Source organism: Podarcis melisellensis (genome assembly GCF_964234715.1).
Source record: "Podarcis melisellensis genome assembly, chromosome: 15".
NCBI classification, from domain to species: domain Eukaryota; kingdom Metazoa; phylum Chordata; class Lepidosauria; order Squamata; family Lacertidae; genus Podarcis; species Podarcis melisellensis.
This window is the reverse complement of record NC_138532.1, coordinates 24,808,602-24,825,006: the sequence shown is the minus strand read 5'-3', so window position 1 is coordinate 24,825,006 and position 16,405 is coordinate 24,808,602. Positions and strand designations below refer to the sequence as shown.

The 16,405-nt window shown below is 49.0% G+C and overlaps 1 protein-coding gene across 5 annotated transcripts in view; it reads right to left on the bottom strand.

Moving 5' to 3' along the window:
* Positions 1-15,697, bottom strand: part of IGSF9B (immunoglobulin superfamily member 9B) — a 124,669-nt gene extending 108,972 nt beyond the window's left edge. For all 5 annotated transcript variants that reach the window (XM_081889741.1, XM_081889744.1, XM_081889743.1 and 2 more), the window contains exon 1: positions 15,371-15,697. In XM_081889741.1, the coding sequence (XP_081745867.1) occupies positions 15,371-15,437 (67 nt within the window). In that variant the 5' untranslated portion in view covers positions 15,438-15,697. The remainder of the gene's footprint in view (positions 1-15,370) is intronic.
* Positions 15,698-16,405: the final 708 nt, after the last annotated feature.

The following is a 16,405-nucleotide window of genomic DNA, read 5'->3' as shown; positions in this document are numbered from 1 at the left end:
CAAGGAAGAGCAGGAAGTACTGGGTGAATCATAAGCTCACACACACAACACATCGCCAGTCAAACCCGACTGGAGCCAGCATCTCTGGCTGAGCTACTGGGTGGGGGGTGTACTCAGCCAGTTAGAAACTGTGTGACAGAATGCTGCAATTATATGCTCAGTCATCTAAGAAACTTCTGAGGAATCTGCCCTGCTTCTGTATGCCCCTTCCCTCCCTGTTACTGCCAAACATCCAGCAGGTTATCAAATTGCCGAAGGGGTGGGGTGTATCCATGCCACATCGTGCACAGGCCCCCTCCCTGACCACCTCTGGCAACAGCCATCATCCATGATCACCATCTTTTTGTAAGTCCCTGGTCAATGACCTTTCCTTCTCCTTGGTTTGCTTCTCTGTATCAGTGAAGAAGCAGCATCCAGAGGGAGGGTTTATTTCCTGCTTTTTAAACCAGATTTTCCAAATGGAATGACTTGGACCCAGCTAGGTCAAGCAACCTGCCTCAAGGTCATACAGACAGGCAGAGAAAACAGGGAGAGGGCCCAAAAATGGGAAGTGGAGCAGATATACGGGGGAACTGGAACTGGTTCAGGCACTACCCCATTCAGATGAACCCAACTCCCCACAAGAAAAAGGCGAAAAGAGAAATCCCCTCTTTCTGGCAGTAAAATACATATATATGCAGAGGCAAGTAGAAGAAATTAGGGTTTCAAAGATGCTTTGAGGCTTTCCCAGTGCACAATGACCATATAATACAGGTCTTAAAGGATCTACATCGGTTCCCAGTACATTTCCAAGCACAATTCAAAGTGTTGGTGTTGACCTTTAAAGTCCTAAACAGTTTTGGCCCTGCATACCTGAAGGAGTGTCTCCACCACCATTGTTCAGCCCTGACACTGAAATTGAGCACTGAGGGCCTTCTGGCAATTCCCTCACTGTGAGAAGTGAGGTTTCAGGTAACCAGGCACAGGACCTTCTTGGTAGTGGTGCCCACCCTGTGGAACGCCCTCCCATCAGATGTCAAGGAAATAAACTACCTGACTTTTAGAAGACACCTGAAGGCAGCCCTGTTTAGGGAAGTTTTTAATGTTTGATGTTTTATCATGTTTTTAATATTCTGTTGGGAGCCGCCCAGAGTAGCTGGGGCAACTCAGTCAGATAGGTGGCAAACAAATAAAATACTAACAACAACAACAATGCCCCCCAGTATGCTATGACTGCGGTGCCCTCAAGGATCCTCAACAAGAAATAAATATGGGGAAAGCAAAGCAAGCCTGCACACTAGATATTGTCAGGTTAAACCAATTAAACCTTCTGCCACTTCAGAACAGCCTGACTGTCTCACTATGAAGTACCGGTAACTGGATAGTGTTTGTTTGCCCTGCTGTGGCCTGGAGAATGGTGAACATGAAACCGGCTTCTGTTTATAACAGCTCCGGACCTTGGCTTTGAAAAATAATAATGCAGTCCTAAATCTAGTAACTAGGACGCTCACTGTTCTCTGAAAGCAGAGATAGGAAGAGGACAATGCCCCCATTCAGTCCTGAGAGTTGCCAGTCAACATGAATAACATATTGGGGCCTACGAAGCAAGATGGTTCCCACCTAGCACAGACCCAAACATACATTTTAAGGGCCTGTTCATCCAACGTCAGCCTCCTTAAGTTTCAAAGCAAACATTACCATTAAGAAAAAGACCTGCCACATCCACAAACGTACCAGCCACCACCCATTTTAGCCTCACAGCAACCCTAAGAGGGAGGGAAGCACCGTGAGTTTGGCATAGTGTTTGGACTCAGACCATGGAGACCAGAGATCAAATCCTTGCTGAGCCATGGAGCCCACAGGGTGACCTGCAACCAGCCATGATCTCTGCCTAACCTACCTGACAGTGTTGTTCTGAGGATGAAATGGAGGGGGGGGGGAACACTGTAAGCCGCATTGAACTCCTTGGAGAACAAGTGGGATAGAAATGGCAGAAGACAAAGGCGGAAGGCAGAGAGGGGCTCCATTCACATGGCAGTTTGTTCCATTTCCACACTGCTTCCCTAACAGCTATTTCTTACATTTTATTTGAGCTTTCACACAACTACAATGAAATGTAGCACAAGTTTAGCACTCATTTCCGTATTGCCAGTAGATTTTTCCTAGAAGCAAATAACATGGAAAGGAGCACTCAACTTGCACTATATTCCACTATAGTTCCAGAAGTGGCTGTTACATCATGTGAAAGCTCAAATATAATGCAGAACTTAGCAGTTAGGGGAAAGTTGTGACAATGGAATAAACTGCCCCATGAATGAAGCCAGAGTGTGATGAACCGAAGGTCACTCAGGGTTCGTCCACACTTCCACTTGCCCCACCACTTTCCCACGGGAAAACCAGCTGTTTACCACTGAATTGGAGCAAACGTCCATTGGTTTTTCTGTGGAATGATGCTTGTTCCGATTCAGCACTAAACTGCAGGTTTCCATGGGGAAAGTGGTGGGACAAAAGAAAGACCACTTGGAACCATGCTGAGAAAGCAATGGGCAAGCAGAAAACCTCTCAGGCCCATGCTTTCTAAGCACAGGACAAGCAGAAGTTGGGACGAGTCCTCAGAGAGAGCATCAAGAGAAGATTTGAACCTGGGTCTCCCTGGCCCCAGGCCAACATTCCAACCAATGCACCACCCTGGATTTCTGCTGGAAGCATCCACATGTCCACTGCCAGCAGTGCAATTGACAAGTAGTCTTACCAAGAACCCTGGGTGATTACTCTTCTTCCCATCCCCACCCCCCACCCCCACCACCTTCTATTGGAGCCTGGAAAGTAATCACGAGGAATCAGATTAATCTTTGCCTGCCCAGCAGGACTGGAAGATTACCGCTCTCTCGCTCTCCTCCCAAGAGCCAGAAGTCAATAGGACCTCACAGTGGGGAGGCAGGGCAGGGAAAGTTCCCTCTAGACTCAACCAAGATTAAAAAAGGATAAGGCAGGAAAGCAATGGAGCTTTCCCCAGCCAGGCACCACCTAGTCCAATGCTTCATGCCTTTTGCTGTGCTTCTAATGTAAAGCGGGGTCGGGAACTTCAAGTGTGTGGGCCAAACACAGCCCACTAGGAGGCCTCTCTCTCTCTGACTCTCAGGACTGAGCATTGCTTTGTCTCCTTTCTGGGTGTTTTTGCCTGACTGGAATATGTCTTTGACCTCTTGATGGTGCTTCTTACTTGCCAGGATATAGGACAGAGAGGGATGGGTGACTTTGAAGAAACTAGCCTACTGAGCAAAGCTACAATTTACTTTCAATGCTCCACCCACTTTTGACTCTGGCTCCACCCACCTCTGACATGTGGCCCCCAAAAGGGAGACCAGATGGGAATGTGGCCCTCAAGTGAAAAAGGTTCCCCGCCCCTGATGCATAGAAATGTGTTTCACATGTAACCCACCTTGGGATCAAAGATGAAAAGCATGGAAGAACTACAATAAGAGATGTAGTAATATTAATAGTTGTAGCAGCAACAGGGAAATTATTATGGTTATTATCTGCAGCAAGCGGAAGAGAAAGTTCAGTGCTGGATTAATGTTTGCTACTGTGTACTCACAATCATTCACAAGATGCAGATATCTGGAGTGCAAGTTAACACCTTCGGCAACCTACAGGAGGAATGAGGAAACTGTTGCCCGCCAACTCCCAGCAGTCCCAGCAAGCAAAGCCAGCAGCAAGGGATGATGGGAGCTGTAGTCCAACAGCTTCTGGGAGGGCAACAAGTTCCCTGCCCCTGACTGATGGATTTGTGACCACTGGCCAGATAAACATCCAACCATTTCCCCCACAATGCAAGATCAAGGTTGCTGCCCAATGCACCCAAACAAGAGAGCAATGTAGTCAGTGGTACACCCCACACACATTTGGGCCAGGAGACTCAACACCACAGGCGACTGAAGGCAGTGTTGTAGGCCCATTGCTGCCTGTGGGGAGCGCCCTCATTCCTACTGCCCTAATGTCATCTGACAGGCTTTTGATGCACCACAAAAGGACTAAGGAGATCAGTGTCCACGGCCAGCACAGTCTCTATTGTAGTAATTCAACCCTTGGGGAGAGGGAAGTACAACTATTCCCGTCCCCAGATTCAAGTCACCCAATGTCATAAAGCCAGTATGGTATAGTGGTTAGAGTGTTGTACGCCAGTTACTGCCTCTCAGCCTAAGCTACCTCACAGAGTTGTTGTGGGGATTAAATGAGAAAAGTGAGAAGCATGCATGCCACCCTGAGCTCCTTGGAGAAAAAGGTGGGCTATAATTGCAAGGAAAAAGTGCACTTTGGCACATCCATTCCTTCCCAGCCTGCCTTCCAAGAGCACAGGTCTGTTGGGTCTACTGGTTAAAGCTCATCACACTTATTATCCTGTCTTTTGTCCATGATGGGAACACTTATGGGCCATGCCTTTGGTTCTAAGAAGTCTCCCATCCAGCCACTGACAAGATGCAGCCCTGCTTAGCTTCAGCAAGGTGGTACCCTGTGCTTTTGACTCGTACCCTAGGATACTGCTGCAAGTGTCTTTGCGGAACGAAGGATATAAATGCAATGAACAAATTATAAGCACCAAATCGGCCTGAATATAAGCCACCCTTCTTCCTCCAAATTCTGACTGTGAAAAGTTAAAGTGCAGCTTATATTCGCAAACTTACAAAAATTGGCTTGGAGTGGGCTTGTCCCCGGATGTTGCCTGGTTTCGGATGGACCGGCTCCCAAGATGGCGGCATGGTGAGGAGGTCCCTGAGAGGAAGCAAGAAGGCGGCGAGGAGGGAGGAGGAATGAAGGGAGGAGCGTGGACGAGAGAGGCAGAGAGTGAGGTCTGCTAGGAGGAGGAACAGGAGATACATCTTGGACTGGAGATAGCCCAAGGTGCTGCCCAGCTTGAGCCACTGAGGGGCGTGTGAGTCCTGCCAGCCGCCACCTCTCTCCACCCATCCCGTGGTGGGGGGCATGGTGGTGCTGACCCTCTGGAAGTGCTGTTGCCCACCACCGCCGGAGTGAAGGTGCTGCCTCCTTGGCCCACCCCGGCCCCGCTCCTCCTCGGGTATTGTCTTTCCCCCCATTTATGGGTAATTTTAAAGGTGTGGCTTATAATCAGGTGCGGCTTATATTCAGGCCAATGTGGTAGTAACTGAAGTAAGATAAACTGCACACCCAGGAAGAAGTTGCTGAGGACCACAAAAAACGTGGCTCCTAAGTGTCTGGAGAAATTCCCCCATTTGGACCCCCATCTGCTGTGCATCCATTTGAATGAAGTGTCGCCTTGAGCTGTCCAAACTAGCAAGCCAGGAATGCAAGCATTTATTGATTGGAGTGTCACCTTAAGATTCCATTCAGTATTCATGGCTTATTTGCAAAAGAGAAAAGTCAGCAGTTTCAGCAACGACATCCATGCAAGCAAGAACTACAAATTCCAGTGATCTTTCTTTTTACTTTTTTTGAAGGAACACATTTGTGTGTGTGTGTGTGTGTGTGTGTGTCTTCATTCACATAGCACATACATTTGCCTCTTTCAACACATATGAAGCAGTGCAGCTGGTCCCCAGGCCAGTCCAGAAGAGGAGAGGGTGCACCTGGTTCCATGCAACCAACCCATGCAGGTGGGAGAGAGGGATTTCCTCAACCAGGCCTTGAGGTGGTTGGCACACCCACATTGAAATCTGCTGCCCCTCTCCACCTCTGCCACTGAAGAAGCTGCGTCACCAAGGCCCATGGTAGCAGCAGCTGCCCTGCACTCACTCCTGGACTGAAGGGTGCTGGAGAAGACCATCTCCCTTTTTATTTTTAAATATTTTTTTATTAAATTTTACAATTTTATATTCATCACATGGAGGAGACCGTCTCTCGCTCTGGTTTGGATCTGTGCGTATACTGATACTCAAAATGTCCTTCCACAAAGTTGACCACAGCTCATTCTTTGCTTGCAACCCATTTGTCAGAACTGCAAAAAAACAGCAGCCACCACCAAACTTCAGAGCTCCCCACACTTTACCTTCCTGACCCTCTCGCTCTACACTTCGCAAATGTGCACAGGCACACACGTCCACACCGAGGGTGCATGGTAGATTTTGCACATGACAGTTGGCGTCCTGCATGCTGCAGATTCCACCCACAGTTACCGTATCTGCCTCCCAAGGGCACACCCTCCTGCACAACGCTTCTGGTACATGCTCGCAAGAAACACCACGGCTCGTGCAGCACGCAGGCTTCGCTACGATCGTGTAGTACTCTCAACCCACACCCACGCACCGATTGGAATACGCAGCCATCATTCTTCACCCTGTGCGTACACTTGTAGAGCACTCACTTTTGCGCTACACACACCGCTCAAGGCAGACACGCTTGTCATATAATTCAGCGCCCACCTCTTCTCCTTCCTTTATGCTCAGACAAGTTCCAATTTCCCTTTTCTAAACCTGGTCTATTTATCTCACTGCATCACAGCTGGGCTTACACTTATCGAGAGGAGGGGAGACTCCTTTTTTCCCCCAACAATCATGGAGTCCCCCCCTTCCTTAAAGCACCCCTCTTGGCCCAGAAAGAAGACAGTAGGAGCCACTATCTCCCCCCCCCCTTCACTAATCTTCAGTGGGTCTTTCAAGACCAGGAAGGGCTCTCCCACCAAGCACTCCAGCAACTGAAGAGGCTGGGGCACCTCTTTTAGGGAGTCAGTGCAGCATTACGGGGGGGGGGGTGCGGGCGGTTCAGTTCAGTTCATGTTTCAATGCAAATCACAGATCTCCTTTTGAAATGTGCAAATTCTGCAGTGCACTTTCTTCTAACCAAATCACATGTGCAAAATGCATAAACCAGGAGGAAAGGTGTGTGGAAAGGCAAAAATGGGTGGAAATATACAAAAACTATAGCAAAAGTCTGAACAGTTGTGCAAAATTGCAGGCAAAAATGTGCATATTAGGAGGAGAAAGGCACACTAAATTGCTGGTGAATTTTCATGAGCATTTTTAAAAAATGCAAATTGGTGCAGAAATATGGAAGAGTGTAGTTAAGAGTAGGACAATGAGAAACTGAGAGAAACTGAAATTGACAGATTCATCCTCCCCCCATTTCATGGGTTCAGAGAAGGGTAGCAAAGATGGGCAGGAGCCATGGGGCTGGGGTGGAGAACCTCTAGGCTGTAGCCTAATCTTGACCCATTTGTGGATCCAAATTGGTCTGTGGAGCCATTTTCACCAGCAGGGATCAAGAGCATGCTGCTAAAGAGAGCAGGATTTAACCTGCACTCTTCAGCTAATAAGCAGGGGTTAAATCCTGCTCAGTTTGGCAGGATTCAAGCAAACTGCCTCCTGATTCAGGAAGCAGTTTGCATGGAATCCCTGCTAAAATGGGAAAGGAGATTCTGATGCAAACCCTTTTATTGGTTTCAATGGGCCCACTCTGAGTAAAACCTAGTTGACAAGCACCCCAAGTTCTGAGTTCTCTCCTTCCTTGGAGGTTTTTAAGCAGAGGTTGGGTGGTCATCTGCCATGGATCCTTTAGCTGAGATTCCTGCAATGCAGCGGGTTGAACTAGATGACCCTCAGGGTCCCCTTCAACTCTACCCATTCTGTGATTCTATGAGGGCAATTTCAAATGCTGCAGTTTTTCTGCCACAGCACAGAACTGCAAAATGATACCTAGAGGCATGCTGAAATCATCTCCAGTGCGGGCTGACTACTTTTCATGACAATCTCTGAGGTGGTGTACATGTGCACACAAACAAAAACACACACACACCCCAAGATCACCTGACCTTCAAAGCCCTAAACAGCCTCTGTCATGTATACCTGAAGGAGCATCCATCCACCCCATCATTCAGCCCGGACACTGAGATCCAGCGCCGAGAGCCTTCTGGCGGTTCCCTCATTGCGAGAAGTGAGGTTATAGGGAGCCAGACAGAGGGCCTTCTTGGTAGTGGCACCCACCCCGTGGAACACCCTCCCTTCCGATGTGAAGGAAATAAGCAGCTATCCTATCTTTAAAAGACATCTGAAGGCAGCCCTGTTTAGGGAAGTTTTTAATGTTTAATGCTGTATTGTTTTTAACACTCGATTGGGAGCCACCCAGAGTGGCTGGGGAGACTCAGCCAGATGGGCAGGGTATAAATAAATCATCATCATCATTATTATTACTAAACCAAAGACATGAACAACCATTTATCAGGTTACCTGCGGCAAATACAAAATCACCTCAAGGTGACTAATCAGAGAACCATCTGCAAACTTGGCAAAAGGGGTGGTTTCATGCCAAGTTAAAAGTCAGGTGTGCATTTCATAGGCATTTTCACCACTTCCAAAACCACCTATGACCATTATCTCTTTCAGGTATTTTTGCACTCCTGCATAAAAGGGCACAAAAAAAATGTTCACAAGAGACTGGGTGATGAGAGAAGGGGTTACCGTCTCATTATGATCAGGCAACCAGACGGAGCCTCCCTCATCTCAATCAAATCATGGGCAGCTAACTATAACATGAGTAAGAACGTGCACTTCAGTGAGGAAGTAATCTATGCACACTCTCATTGTTTTCAAAAGAATGCATGTGTCCCTCTATGGATTCTCCCATCCACATTCTGCACCAGCTGCTCCTGCAAGTCCAGGCTGGACCCAGGGCAGAAATCTTGCTGCACGAGCAGGAAATCACCAGCAGAAGAATGCAGGGAATATCGATGCAGCTGCCTGAGCAATGGAGATGCCTGCCTCCTTCCCCATTCAGACAGAGAGAGAGAAAAACCGGAGGGATTCCTTTCCCCTCCATGACATCACCATCATGCCAAACCTGATTGGCTATGTAGCACAGTGGCATCATCATACTCACTAAACAGCATCTCACTGGCAGAGAAAAAGCCACTTTAAACTGGGACGTGCAGCCATTGGTAACAGGGGTATAGGAAGCTGCTTTCTGCCAGGTAATTCGACTATTTGACCGCCGAGCTCAGTGGTGGCAGCAGCTGCCCAGGGGCTCGGGTAGAGTAATATTTCCCATCACTGGCAAACTGTGGATCTTCTTCTGTATATGAAGCACATGCCCTGCTCTCCAAGGAGCTGTGGCCCCTCCCCTTGTGAAGTGTGTCACCCCCAAGGGGGCTAGTTGCAAGGAGGAAGCTTCTGGTGCAAAGAAACCCAGGATGATCCCCGAACCCACATCCTCCTCCAGGTAGCTTCATTGACAGGGGGAGTTTCTGCCATTCATCCTCCACCAACGCATCACACACACACCATCAATTCTCACTGTGCTCCTTCCTCTTTTTACCTTCGATCCCACAGTGGAACAGTAGGCAGGACACAAAAATCTGGTCTGGTGGGGGGTAATGTAGGGGGTAGATAAAGGGAAAGAACCCCCAACACACACGCACCCCAAAAGCAGCAAAGTGAAAATTCAGCACAGTACTGTCTCCCTCTCCCTTTCAAGTTGCTGGTGTGGCATAAAATAATGAACACAGGTGTGCACTGACAGGTAGGTTAATGGGAGAAAGAGCTGCTCTTCTGATGATTTTCAAGATTTTATTCTACTGCAGGGTAGCTCTTGTAATAAGATACCCTCCCTCTTTCCAGTTTAATTCTAAATCTTCACATGCCACCATCAACATACATGGTGTTGACAGTGCAATCATTTTATTCACTGATTCATTCTTTGAATTTATATCCCATCTTTTCCTCCAAGGAGCTCCAGGTGACATGGAAAATTCTCCCCCTCCTCATTTAACCCTCCACAACAACCCTGTGGGGGAGATAAGGCTGAGTGGCAGTGACCAAGATCATGCAGTGTGCTTCATGGGAGAACACAAAGGTCCTGGGCCCCAAGGAACAAACCGCTGAGAGCAGCTTTGCTCAATGTGATGACCGCCAGATGTCTTGGACCACAACTCCCATCATGCCTGACCATTGGTCACACTGGCTGGGGCTGATCAGAGTTGGAGTCCACCATCTGGAAGGCAGCCCTAGGAACACACAGGAAGCTGCCAGATCATTGGTCTACCAAGCTCAGTATTGTTTACACTGACTGGCAGCGACTCTCCAGGATTCCAGACTTGAGTCTTTCATACTCTACACCTGAAGATGCCAGAGATTGAACCTTCTCCTTGCAAGGCATGCACTCTGCCATTGAGATTCCCAAAATCCGGTTATAGGAAGCTGCTTCATACTGAATCAGGCCATTGCTCCACCCAACTCAACACTGACTAGCAGCAGCTTTTTGGGGTTTCAACAAGACGTCTTCCTAGCCCTATCTGGAGATGAACTAGATTCAGTCTGGGAACTTCACACATACTCCACTAATGAGCCATGACTTTTCTCCTAGGTTGAACCTATGGCTTCCAAGATTTTGCTAGACCCCCAACTCCCATCAACCTCAGCCAACATGGCCAATGGCCAGGGATGATGGAGACTGTAGTCCAACCATACCTGGAGACCCACAGGGCGTTGTCGACTACAGGGATGGTGCACCTGTGGGCCTCCATCCCTGACCATGGGCCATGCTGGTTGGGGCTGATGGGAGTTCAACAACAGCAACATTTGGAGGGCACCAGGTTGGCAATGGCTGCACAGCTATCACTTGCTGATGGAATTGTCTGCTTTGGACAACATGGGTTGATCCACTGGAGTTGTGGGGAGAGAAGGATATTTCTGCTTACAGGTGGTTGCGCTATGCTGGCTGTGTAAATATGCCAATAAAATGATTTACAAGCCTATAAAGATTGATACCAGCCCATGCACACCTGTGATTCTGGCACGTCGCCAGCCTGAAGAGAGGAGAAGGCAGCAACATTTACACACATTTCGCTGTATAGTGCCTAGGAGACAATCCCAACTAGCCACAAGAGGACAAGCTGGTTTGACTGATTAAAAAGCCTTTCCCTACATGGTCCGATAGGTCCACCGGCAGACGGAGAGATGGTAGGAGCCAGAGCATAACTTGTTAATCAGCTCTTCAGTGGTGGGGCTGCAGTGCAGTGGAACAAGGTCTTTGCATGCAGAAGGTCCCCAATCCAATCCTGCAAGGGGAGGACCCCGGCTGCAGGAGAATAATCAGGAGCGGTTCCTCCTTTGCAGCTGTGACTGGAACTGCAAAGGAGGGTCTGTTGCTTTGGAGCCCTGGTTTGCTGCAGGGGGGGGGGGAATAGGAGCTCTGAGCTCTCTTCCAGTTCTTCCTCTGCAGCAACCACATCTGGAACTTCGCTGTACCTGACATTATATATGATGTCAGGGGCAGGAAAGAACACAAGAGGAGCTCTGCTGGATCTGGCCAGTGATCCGTCTAGTCCAGCATCCTGTTCTCACAGGGGCTTGCCAGATACCTGTGGGAAACCAGCAAGCAGGAGTACTCTCCCCTCCTGCGGTTTACAGAAACTGGTATTCAGAAATATTGCTGTCTCTGGCTGAGGAGACAAAAGAATAGCCATTATGGCTTTCAGCTGTTGATAGCCATGTCCTCCGTGCATTTGTCCAGTCCCCTTTTAAAGCCTTCCAAATTGGTGGCCATCCCTGCCTCCTGTGGGAGATCCACAATTTAACTATGCACTGCATAAAGTACTTCCTTTTATCTGTCCTGAATCTTCCAACATTGAGCTTGATTGGACATCCAGGAGTGGATGGATGTCCACACCAAGGTGGGGGGAGCTTCCCAAAGTATCTTGGCAGTCGGATCTCCAATTCCTAATTACACCCCCCCAAGACAAAGGTTTCCCACCACTGCTGCAGACTTTTCTACACTGCCCTGGGATCCTGTGGGCTGAACAGCAGTCTAAAACTGCAATAAATAAGCAGATAAATAAAAGAAGCCTGACTGAGATCCTAAACCTGGAGAGTTTCTGCCATGGTGACCATAGTGCCAAGCTAGGTGATCCAGCTGTCTGAGCTGGTTCTAATGCACCCACGGCACTGAACATCTCAGGAATGTGTAATTCCTGGTGCAAACTGGCCTTGCCCGACTCTGCATGGCTTATTCCTCTAGCACAGATTTCTCCCAACCTGGCACCCTTCCATATGCTGTTGGACTCCAGCGCCCATCAGCCCCCAGCAAGCATGGCCAAATGTCAGAGATGATGGGAGCAAGAGTCCAACAAGGGCACCAAGCTGGGAAATATTGCTCCAGGCCACTTTGGCCTATGCTAATGGGCAGCAGCTCTCTAGAAGAGGCATTTCCCATACGTTCCAGCCTGATTCTTTTAACTGGATGTATCATGGACCGAGCCCAAGACCTTCCGCATGCCAAACAGCTGTGCCACCACTAAGCTATGGACCTCTCCTTTCTGATTTCAGCCACCTATGTAGATGCAAGCCACAAAGTCTCCACTGTGACTCTTGGGCCAGCCACAGTGTCTAACCTACCTCACAGGGTTGCTGTGATGATAAAAAATGGGGAGGAGGAGAGCCATGCATGCCACTTTGATCTCCTTGGAGGAAATAAATAAGCATATTCAGGTTTGCAGCCATTAATGCCTTACCATCAGCATTATTTATTCCAAATAAAACATTATGCCAGGCAAAGCAAAGTTACAGGGTGGGAAATGGGGTCTCTGCCACAACTCAGCATCCCATCCATTCCCCACCCCCACAAAAATGTGCAATTAATAAAACCTAGGACTTCAGGGAGAGATCCCAGCCCCTTCCCTGTTGTGCTGGTGTTCTGCTTGCAGGGAGTTCCACAATGCAATTCACCAGTACTGCTACCTGCAGTCTGAAGCTCCTTGTTCCCACCTCATACTGCTGCACATGCAGACCACATCTGGCAATGCAGGGGTAGCGACACTAGCCTCCGACGGAAGATTCCCACTAAACAAACTAATGCAAGGTGCTTAGCAACCAGAAAATAAATGATACCGGAGAAATGCAATTAAACTAATGGATCATGAACATGGTTGCGGGAAATTTGTTTAGAGAGCCACATATGCTAATCCTGGAAATGTACGCCTGACACCATCCCTTAAGAACAGCCAAGCTTTACTAAAAATCATTTTTAAGAACATCCTTTCCTCAAAACCAAAGGGGAGAGCTGACCAGAGGCCCTTGACCCAAAGCAACAAGAGGTTATATCAGGCAGGTGAGCGTGCCTGGTCACCTGCGGCAAACAATGTCATTTCCAAGCAACCAAGGAGAACAGCTTCTGTGAGCTAACCCTAACCCTTGTTGCAGGGTGCTGACATGCCACATAAATGATATACAGGTAAGTGTGGTGGACTAGTGACTTGCAGGCTGGTTTGCATAGCTGGACACCAGCTCTCAACTGAAAAAATTGTAAGGTGTGCATGTCATGCCAGCCGGCTCTGTGCCAGCCTCCAAGAGAATCGAGAGACAAACCCACTTTCCTTCCGCTATTTCTTACTCTGCACTCATGGATCTCAGGGCTGCAGCATTGCCTGCTTCCAGACAGCAGCTCTCTCTGGTTAACTTATTGAAAGTGGTCGTTCCCTCCAACCCCAATCTCCCCCAGCACCACCAGCAACATTCAGGTGTCTTCCATCCCATATGGTGCACACAATGGCTATCTATGAGCTAAGCTTTCATACGCTTGAGTTTGGGTTGACTGCCCTCCACAGAGGTCATTTTTTAAAAATGATTAGCATTTTCATAAAATGCTCAAGGCTACTGCTACTCTAAGCTTTCCCCCAGATGGTGTTCAGAATCATTTAAGTACTTAACAATCATACATAACCAAGGCTGATTCACTGGGCAAGAAATAAGATACAGGTTTATGCTGCAAACTTTAAGCCCCCTGAGCAAATTGTATATTCACCCGCACAGTCCTTGCACTGCAATGGCAAGAGGCACATATATATATTTATTAATATGGGTATTTATTTATATACAGCTCGTGTGCCAAAATGGCTTCAAAGCAGTTCACAGCTATAAAATCCATTATAAAATACATACATGGTTAAAATACCCGGTAGCAATTTGCTCAGAACATTTAAGAGAATACTAAATAAAATACAGAATAGCACAAGTTGAAAGCCTTGACAATTTGAACAGGCTTTTTTTAAATAACAAATTAAAAAAATAAAAGTTGAAGTTCAGTTTCAGGGGACAGTTTGCCTAAACAGGTGTGTCTTTAGGAGCCGGCAGAATGCCAATACTGATGAAGCCTCTCCTTTTCAGCTGGGAGGGCATTCCACAGCACTGGTGGCACCAATGAAAAAGCCCTGAAACCAGAGACTGCAGCACAACGCGGTGAGAATTGCCTTTTGCCAAACATCGTACCCAACCTCTCGGAAATCCAGTTTGTCATCTCTTAAGTAAAGTTAGAATCTTCTATTGAATCACAAGCTTATTCATGCCTGCAAGAAAAAAAATGAGCTAACCAACCCTCTATATCTTAGTATTTACCGGTAACTACGCAGAATCGCATTTAAATACAAAGCCCAGATGAATTTCTTTCTGATGAACATGTGAAACTAGAAATCTCACTTTCAATGGTGATCTCTCTGCCCCAAGAAAAATACTGCAGGCAGCTACCTAGTGACAGGTCACACACATGTGAAAAAGGTTCACATGCTTCATCATTGACCCAGGATCTCTAGCTCTCCCTAGAGTATTCAGAAAAGAGGTTGGAAGTAGCTTAGACTTCCAGGCAAACAGATCTTACATATGAGCAAGCCTTGAAGCGTTCAGTAGGGCTTTACATCATCGGTAAGCATGCACAGGATTGCAGCCTTCATAGCACTGCTTTGTTAAGCAACTTCAGCATTAAAGAAAATAATCGTCCTCTTGCTAGATCACGGACTCATACGTTACTTGGATCACGAACATGCACTGGTCAATTGCACGCCTTTCTGCAAAGTCCATCGACATGCTCTCTGCCAAACCTTCCTCTGAAATCGTTACAGAAAAACCAGGCAACAAAAATAAAATAAGACCAAGAACGAGCCGCGGTCCAAGGTCTCAAAAACTCTGCAAAAGACTTATTCAAGTCCTGCTCTCGCTTCATCGCATCCTTGGCTGGTTTTTTTTTTTTTAATGGTTTTTACTGTACTGATGAAACCGTATCACTTAACCATTTCTGAAACCAACCCCTCTCCGGGGAGGAAGGCGGGGAGCAGAAAGCATGCTGCCTTTTTTATTTGTGAGTATTTCTTCTTTTCTTTTCCTTACAATCTGAAGCGCTCCCCTACTCGCAAGGGAAACTCCTTTTGCGCGAAGGCGGCGGCGCGGCGGACGAAAAGCCGAGCATCCTTTCTCGAATCGAAGGGATACAGGTAACAAATGAGAGAGGAAAGGTGGAGAGAGAGATAGAAGGGAAGGTCCACACAGGAAGCGTCAGCCCGGAGAGCTTTCCCGGTGCCCAAAGAGGCCAGCCCAGAGCGCAAAGGAGAAACCGCTGCAGGGGGGTGGAGGGGGGGGGGACCCGGTGCACTTCAACTCACCTTGAGCTGCTGCCAGTCCTCTGGTGCTGATCACACTTGCTATCAAAGTGGCCACATACCAAATCATAGTACTACCGCCCGCCGACCAGGAGCATCATCCTAGCTGCAAAGCGCCCTGCCCTGCCGGGGACCTTCTCATCTGCCCAGCCCAGCCCGGGGCGAGTGCACAAGGCGCGCTGCCTCCCCCTCGTCTCCGCTTCCTTCTCATGCCCTCCGCAGCCCTCCTCCTGGCTGCCTCCCCGCCGCCCTCGCCATCCTGCCTCTCCCCGACGTGCAGCGGCACCTGCGCGGCTCGCGGAACGCACAGCCAGCAATGAGCGAGCGAGCGAGCGCCAGCCAGAGCGCACAACTCCTCTCCGGCGCGCAGCCTAGCCTGGGCCATTTGAGCCTCCTGGGCGACGCCCCCGCCGGCCGACGATTGGACGGCCGGGGAGAGAGGCGGGCCCCCATTGGCTCCGGGCGCAGACAACGCTAGGGAGGGGGGAGGGAGGGAGAGAAGCCTCCCCCTCCTCCCAAGGTGGGTTGGAGCGTGCAATGCACAGAGCCGCAGAATCATGCGCAATGCCAGGGAGAAGGAGTTGGGTGCCTCCCCCCTTCTCTCCCTTCCCTCACTCCCTCCCTGCTCAAGCTGCATGGCCGGTTCCCCAAGAGGAGGGGGCTCCCTGGAGCAGGGTGAAGGGAGCAGCAAGGAGGAGGGGGTCCGTGCAGCGCGGGGGGGCGGGGTGCTGGCTGCAGCCCCAGCTCTGCAGAGCTCCCCATTGCAGCTGGTGTGGAGGAGAAGGGAGGGAAGGGGAGGAGGTGCCCCTTTCCAGAGCTCCGATGCACTTGCTCTCCACTTCGCCCGCCGCTTCCCACACTCCTGCCGATGACTCCGATCCCGGAGTGGGATGGCGGAGCTGTCAGCCTTTCACCCACTCGCCCTGCTTGCGCTCCTGCAGCTGAAATCCTCTCTTCTCCCCCACCAGCCCTCCGTTCCTGCCGGTCTCCCTCCTTCCCCTGCCACCAACGATCAAGGTTTGCTTTGGGGGAGCAGGG